The 7,753-nt window shown below is 39.8% G+C and overlaps 1 protein-coding gene across 2 annotated transcripts in view; it reads right to left on the bottom strand.

The window, feature by feature from the left end:
• Positions 1-7,753, bottom strand: part of LOC107088944 (PC4 and SFRS1-interacting protein-like) — an 18,167-nt gene that overhangs the window by 7,809 nt on the left and 2,605 nt on the right. The window contains exons 4-13 of one of the 2 annotated variants that reach the window (XM_015381410.1): positions 7,181-7,319; positions 6,967-7,056; positions 6,539-6,628; positions 5,732-5,791; positions 5,584-5,638; positions 2,234-2,324; positions 1,961-2,144; positions 1,804-1,889; positions 1,442-1,491; positions 1,217-1,287 (exon numbers count right to left, since the gene is read on the bottom strand). In XM_015381410.1, the coding sequence (XP_015236896.1) occupies positions 1,217-1,287; positions 1,442-1,491; positions 1,804-1,889; positions 1,961-2,144; positions 2,234-2,324; positions 5,584-5,638; positions 5,732-5,791; positions 6,539-6,628; positions 6,967-7,056; positions 7,181-7,319 (916 nt within the window). The remainder of the gene's footprint in view (positions 1-1,216; positions 1,288-1,441; positions 1,492-1,803; positions 1,890-1,960; positions 2,145-2,233; positions 2,325-5,583; positions 5,639-5,731; positions 5,792-6,538; positions 6,629-6,966; positions 7,057-7,180; positions 7,320-7,753) is intronic. The other variant, XM_015381411.1, reaches the window with a different exon arrangement.

The following is a 7,753-nucleotide window of genomic DNA, read 5'->3' as shown; positions in this document are numbered from 1 at the left end:
TAACATAGAAAGGATTTATAGATCAGAGCTTCTATATTTGTCTTGTACGTCTACTTTCTCCTGATTGAGCTGGAAATGTCTTCCTGTTAAATAGGGGTGTAAATAATGATCGATTTGTATCGATGCATCGATCCAACAGCCGACGATCCGATGCATCGATACGTCCGAAAGATAATCGATTCATGTTTTTTTTCCCTCCGGTCTATTTTTATCCATTTGCTCCTGGGCGTAATTCTCCGTCCCGTGCTGCGGTGGCGCTAAACCTATTTTGCCCTCCTACCTCGCTTCCTGGTTATACTCTTACAGCAGTTTGTTGCAGTGAGCTTGACACAGACATTTTTTGATTTATGCTCAATATTGAAGCGTGGTCTGTGCTGCTACACACTGTGGGTCTAGATACGGCCGAGGCGGCGAGGACGAGTTTAGTCCGACGACGAAGGGACATGAAGGCCAAAAAGAGCGGAGATCCAGGTGGAAAAAGGGTCCCTGCGTTCTTGCGCACCTCGCTCTTGTAGCGGGTCAAACTTCACGTCTGGAGCCGAGGTATTGCATTGCAGTCATTGCACTGATTTTGTGCAGTATTTTTTGATGCAACTTTTCTACTTCTGTTATTTGCTGTTGTTTCTAAAAATAAAATGCATAAAGATATGACAGCTTTCATTGATTTATTTCAAACGTGAAACTTTGTTTAGCCTGTAAGGTGTAAAAAAACAACAAATTATCCGATTAATCGAATCGTATCGTGGTGTATTCTTGAGTATCAAAAATAATCGAATCGTTGGGTCAGGAAATCGATACTGAATCGAATCGCCATGATGGATGTGATTTACACCCCTACTGTTTAATTTTCCTGTACACTGTCCCTGCATGCGTGCTCAGTATGAGGGATTGCTGCAGTCAGCTACATAATGCAAGTCAATATCTACAGTGGCCTCATGCTCACACAGGAGTGTGTCGTGCAAATTAATGACTGGAAGCAATCAGCTGGTTTTCTTAAACAGAAAAAGCCTCATATCCTCTGTAACGTATAGTGGAGGATCAGTCATGCTGTGGGCTCAAAGATTCCCCAAACTGCTCGTAGAAAGTGTGAACAGCATGGATGCCGAAAAAAAATTAGTATAAAATTAGTATAATTCAATTTGAGTGTGAAATGGTTCTACTGCAGTAACCAGGTAGTCAATAGATAGAAAGTGCTGTTGCGTTAAGAATAACTTACAGGGTTGTCGATTTTCAGGGAAATTCTGATCTCACTGTGGAGCTTCTGCAGCTTCAGGTCAGTCGACATTTCTGAAACATAGAATGCAAAAGATGATTAGTCTAAAGAATAAAAATCTGAAAAATAAAAGACATCTGGAAACAGGCACTCCAAGGCTTTTTTATGAAGAGTGCTGGTTATCCTGACTTAATTTATTATTTATTTAAAAACATCGTCCAGACTAACCCTTTTTTTTGGGTCCTGCCTCCATTTTCTTCACATCCTCTTTTTCAGGCCTGAAGGAGAGAGAGAGAAAAACAGCGTTAGGATCCTCCTGATCCAAATCACCCAGGGTTCAAGGCACCAGAGAACCACATACTTAGAGGGACTTCTTAACCAGAGATAAAAATGGTTGTATTTCAGAGATTTTATTGAGGCATTTAAATGGACACAATGACCTGGTCTTGATAATGAGTTGATCTGATGGTGAGATATCAGCTTTCTGCTACAGTTAAGCCACATTTATCCATCCCTCACAGCAACACGGTGAAAGTTAAACCAGAGAGGAAAGATGAGCCCAGCCTGCTGGAGGAGAGACATGAACTCACTCTCTGGATTCGTCTGCTTTCCATCGCCTCACATCTTTCTCCGGTTCAGAGTTCTGCAGCTTCTTCCTGCCTTTGCTTTTCTGAAACTAACAGAAAAAAGAAAACATTAGTGAGGATCCTCTGGTCACACCGTGTGGACGTGTATGCGGAGCCTTGCCTCGTCGTCATCGGAGCCGGAGGAGCCGTCATCCTTCGACAGCTTCTTCTTCTTGGCTTCAGACTCTTTCAGCTCGGCTTCCTTTCCCTTACTGCCCTCCCTCTTCTTCCTCTTTTCCTCCTCTCCGCTCTGCTGCTTGTCGTCCACTGTCCTCCTTCGCTTCCTCTCTGACTCACTTGTTTCGCTAAGAGAGGATAAAAAGCAGAAGGAGCTATAATTAAGAGCTTTCGTTTCCTTATTGGGTGTCGTAGGACGGCTGAATCGATCGTTTACACTTCACTTCCGGATCCCTGCTGGTCCTGCTGCAGCAAAATCAGCTTCTCGCTTTTGGGCTTCCTGCCTCTTCGTTTAGGACCCTCTGCACCTGATTCCATGAACAAGAAAAACACAAAGTTTAACATTCAGTTTGTGCAACAGGGGTTCATAAAGCATCACTGCCCTCCATGCGTGTTTGAGTCATTCTTCCAGGCTTTTCTGATTATTCCATCACCTATGCAAGACCTTTCTACCACCTCCATAACATTTCTAAACTCCGTTCCATTCTCTCCTTCCCAGACACCGAAAAGCTGGTTTATGCATTTGTCTCCTCTAGACTGGACTATTGCAAAGCACTTCTCATTGGGATCCCTAGAAATAGTCTGCAGAGGCTTCAGTACATTCAAAACTCTGCAGCTAGGATCCTAATCAGAGTGCAGAGCACTTTACCCACATTCTCCATTCATTACAATGACTTCCCACCTCCGCCAGGATTGACTACGAGGTTTCTCTCCTCACACATCAATGCATCCATGGACATGCAAACCTCTACCTCAAAGAACTTAACACACAAACAGAACACAACCGGCTCCCTTTGCTTCACTCATTCAAACTTCTCCACATTCCCACAACCAGACTCAAGACAATGGGAGATAGGGCATTTTGTGCTGCTGCCCCACATCTGTGGAATGCCCTCCCCGACACCTTGGCTACGTTCACACTGCAGCCTGAAGTGACCTAAATCCTATGTGGTCCTGAATCCGATACAAATCTGATCTTTTCAAATGCAACCTGTGTCTGAACGACCTGGTCACATTCATCCGACCTGAACGCTATTTATACCCGACAAAGGTCACTATTCTGGGTCTTGCTATGAAGAAGCGGCAAGAAAAACAACAACCATGGCAGATGATGATGTGGAGAGCTGTATTTATGTCTAACCATCCAGCACTATCATCCACGTTTACTTCCGTAAACACAGAGCACGCTGGCCTGTGACGTCATTGCGTCCTTTACTGCACATGCAGGACATTTGCGTTGTATGACTGCTGTTCACACAGGAGATGAAAATGTGAACGGCAACGCAGAAAAAAAAAATGGATTTCACACACACACAAAAGTGTGAACGTAGCCTTTGAGGGAACCTCAATCCACTGAATTGAAAAAAGGCCTTAAAACATTTCTTTTTAGCAAAGCTTTTGGTCCCCTTTAGATGTTTTTTCATGCTATTCTCTTTTTAACTTTAGCGCTTTGAGATCTTTTCATGGAAAGTGCAGTATAAATTAAATGTATTATTATTTGTGGTGAGTTTTTGATTCTTCATAATGATGCTCAAAAGTTTAAGCAGTGAAGCACATTTTATGAAAACTTTGCAGCTATAGTTCTGTGGTGGAAGTTCTTCAGGTTTTAGATGATTGTGCAGAAAAAAAAAAGTTTTTTAACTTTCATTTACAAGCACATTGAATCATAGAAAAGAGGAGCAATCATTTTTCAAATCGTCACAAGATGTTAGTCTGCAAGAATCATCACTTTGCACCAAAATGGCCTCTGATGGAAAAATGAATAAAAACCTGCTGTAAATAACCGTTAAAGCAAAATTTTCTGCATCTTAATACGCTTCAGGAGGTTCAATGGGGCCAAGGATCTTGTTGCCACCAGCGCAGAGCTTGCTCAACATCAGCTGCATGTAAATGGAAGACACTGGAACAATCAATGAGCCGCTTCTATTCAAGAAAGACTGAAATAATGCCCCATATTCAAAGATGGACGGTGTTCTGGAAGGTGAGAACAATGAGTCCTGTGAGAAACGCACTGTATGAACAGTAATGCTGCTAATCCATGGCAGAAACCTTCTGATAGATCTACTCAACATCTAAACCCCACCAAGTTAAGAGGTGGAAAAACACTTAAAATCCAATCACCATTTTTTTTTACTATCAAATCTGATTAATTGATTTTATTTCCTAAGTTTAGTTTCATAATACTAAAAAAACAAACCAAATTACATTTATTGCTTTCAAGAACTGGCTTTTATTTCAATTATCCTCTCCGGGAGGTGATCTTAATTTAAAATTCACGCTGCGAAACAGCCGTAAAAAAGTCAAAATCAAAACAATGAAAATACAACTAACAGCTTTTGGAATCATCAGCTATGAGGAGACATCCAAGAACAAACGGTAATGAACTGATGTCACTATGAGCTAAGTCTGAACGATTTTAGCAAAAATCTAAATTGCGATTGTTTTTAACCAAAGCTGCGACTTTATTTCGTTTTTACTTTGCACTAACCTCAAGCCCTTAGATGTTGTTGCTGTTGTTTTATTCCCTTATTTATTATAGCTTTTATTGCATTTTATCTGTTTTTACTTGTGTTGTTTTTATGTTATCATGTGAAGCACTTTGTGACTTTGTCTGTGAAAAGTACTATACAAATAAAGTTTACTTACTTACTTACTTAGATGTTTCAATCCAGGCTTTCAGTTTCTGAAAGCTTGTTTTCCCAGAGTCTAATGTTACAGAACTTCACTGTAACTACTGAGTGAAAAAGTGTTTTCCTCTACCTGCCTGCATGGATCTGCTGCTAGCTGCAAATCTATCCACCTGTCTGTGTGGTGAAAACCTACTTCAACCATTTTACCACCAACTAAATGGCTGGAGGGAGAAGTTTAGTGTCTTACTCTGGCCAATTATTCTGCGATTTAAACATCACACTGCAAAAATGATCTAGAAATAAGTAAAAAATGTGAATTAAGTGAATTTACTCTTAATTTGAGCAGGTAAATAAGATCGTTTGACAATGGAATGAGTAGTTTTACACAGAATAAGATAATTAGATACTATGCACTTGAAATAACAAAATTTAGATGTTTTTTTCTTCTTTTCAATGTAAATTGTCTTGTTCTATTGGCAAAGTGTCTCATTTACCTCCTCAATTGAAGAAAAAAATGCACAAATTTAAAGAAAAAAAAAAAAAGACTTATTTAGATTTACATTTTTTTTGCAATGCAGTGCTCTACAATTTAAAAATTGCATTTTTTTAAAATTGCGATTATATTGCAAATGTAAGTAATTGCCCAGAAGGACAAGGATTGGTGGAAAACAAATCTCGAAGTCCCAAAAATTAAATCTTAGAAATAAAAAACAAAATTGGATTAATTGATTAAAAATAAATAAATAAGCCAAAAATGGGTCAGGATTAGACCAGAGTGAATTACAAAACATTGCAAAAACAGACTTTGCTTAGATTTTATGTATATTAAGATTTTAAAATCTGTAGGAGGCAAAAAGAAAACCCATCAGATCACTGCCAACCTTTTACCACCTCTGCAGTTTGTGACAGACTGATGCGAATGCAGCAGAAATCCTACCTGATTGACTCACAGGGCTCCCTGGATCCTCCTCTTTGTCATTATCCTGCTCAGTCTAAAAAAAAAAAAAAAAAAAGAAACACTGAAATTTAAGTTGCTACAATACATTAAGTAAACTCATTTAAACATGCGCAGGATTACTGCCAACCTTTTTCTTTCTCCCTCTCTTGGGTTTTAATAGATCATTTGACTCCTTCAGAGCAGAAACCTAAAAATTAATCATAAAAATATGTTTTTATTTCAGTTTATCTCAAACACAATGAGCCTTGCAATTCAGCAGAATGTTAGAAGCTGCAAAAGCAAAAGCCGAACACAAACCAAATATATAGATTTACTTCTCAGTATAGAGCCACAGCACCCTCTAGTGGGCAGTTGTAGTGTTGCACCCACTTGAATATTCGTGGAAGAGGGAATATTGTTATACTTACTTTCTTTTAGAGATTGTTTGCATATAAAATAAAACGAAAATCTGATTTTGTCAGTAGAAACTGATATTCTGCAATGTGATGAATTTAGCATGAATAGTTGTTTGTTAAAGTCAGATTATGGTAAAGAAGTGAATTGGTGAAATCATGCAGCAGTAAGACAGAGAAGCAGGAAACTGACCCAAAACAGAAGGAAAACTTTTGTATTTCATATAAGCTCAGTCAGGATTTCATCTTTTGTTCAAACACCATAAGAGAGCGTCAAATGTTCCCCTCAAAGTGACCAAAAAATACAAAAAGCTTTGATTTCTCTTCGATGTTTAATCACCAGGAGAAAACCGGACACCCTGCACACAAATCTAAAGCGGCCTGAGAAACAGTTTTGACCAAAAAGGGGATTTTCAAATCAATCAAGAATAAAATAGAGATAAAAGGATTAAAACCACCCGGTGCAGCATGCTGTTCCACCGAATTAAGGGGATGAAATGACCTGCAACGCTTCACGGAGCCCAACATGCAAACGTACGTACATCCTGGTTCTGAGGACCCTGCTCAGACATCAGAGACCCTTCCTCCTTCTCTTCCTCCTCCTCCTCCTCCTCAGCCTCTTTTCCTGGAACCTGAATGCACCCAAGACACAGCATAGGACGCAGCGTGGTGGGGTCAACCAGTCTTGAAAGGGAGAGAAGTCATCCAGTATTCTTCTGTAGCACACCCTGCTTTTATTCTGCTACCAGAGAACAACTCTACTGTTACGTGGAAACGAATTCCTCCACTTGTGATGCAGACACACAACAACAAGGAAGATTTGACAGGCAGAATAAAGCTAAAGCAAAAAGAAATCTGGCAACAGAAGAGATTCAATGCAGTGAAGCATCTGTATGTATTTGCATGGGAATGAAAGACATGAAAGGATAAAAAAAGAAAAAAAAAAAAGAAGCAAACTTTAAAAACTTACTTTGGATTTGATTCCTTTATCGGCTGTTTCTTCTTCTCCGTCTGGACCGCTGTCCAAGTCCTTCTCCATGAAGGACGGAGGAGGAACCGGCTTCAAAGAAAAACAGCATTGGATTAACTAAGACCTCAGCTTGATGAGACGACATTACAGCCACATTAGATGATGCGACGCACTCATTCAGATCTTTAACCTCCAAACAAGTTGAATGGCATACCTTGGGTGCAGTCAGCTCCACTTTGGGATTGTTTTCGATCTCCCATAATCCTTCATTGAAGCCTTTCCTCTTGTTGGGTTTAGCATATTTGTCTTTGTTTGGCAAGTATGGAAAAATGTCCTTTGGCCCGAGAAACGCTCTGCAGGAGAGAAAAACAATGTCACTTATGCATGTAAACAAATACTACACTCTGTAAACCGTTAAAAAAATGCAGCAGATTGGCAAAAGACCACACCTGATTAAGACAAGAAGGCAACTAAAAACAGACCCCATCAAACATCCCTGCATCTAACACCTTTAAACCATTTCATCTACTGAACTTTCTATATAAATCTGGAATATGAAACCTCCTGGAGAGGAAATGCATCTGTGTTGGTTCCTCTGAAACATGACAATATGGCGTCTCTTTATATCAAGCCCGGATCTCACGACAGGATCCAAGTAGAGCTGAAGTTCATGATGTGGTTTACGGTAGAGATAGTGATGGTTAATGAGGCATCTTGAAGCAAAACTATACTGATGCTGCGTTGATACTGTCTCAGAGAGTACTGACACCTGCTGGACTTTTAAAGA

This window comes from Cyprinodon variegatus, unplaced genomic scaffold (assembly GCF_000732505.1).
Source record: "Cyprinodon variegatus isolate N-32 unplaced genomic scaffold, C_variegatus-1.0 Scaffold233, whole genome shotgun sequence".
Lineage (NCBI taxonomy): Eukaryota > Metazoa > Chordata > Actinopteri > Cyprinodontiformes > Cyprinodontidae > Cyprinodon > Cyprinodon variegatus.
This window is presented reverse-complemented; position numbering and strand designations above follow the sequence as displayed.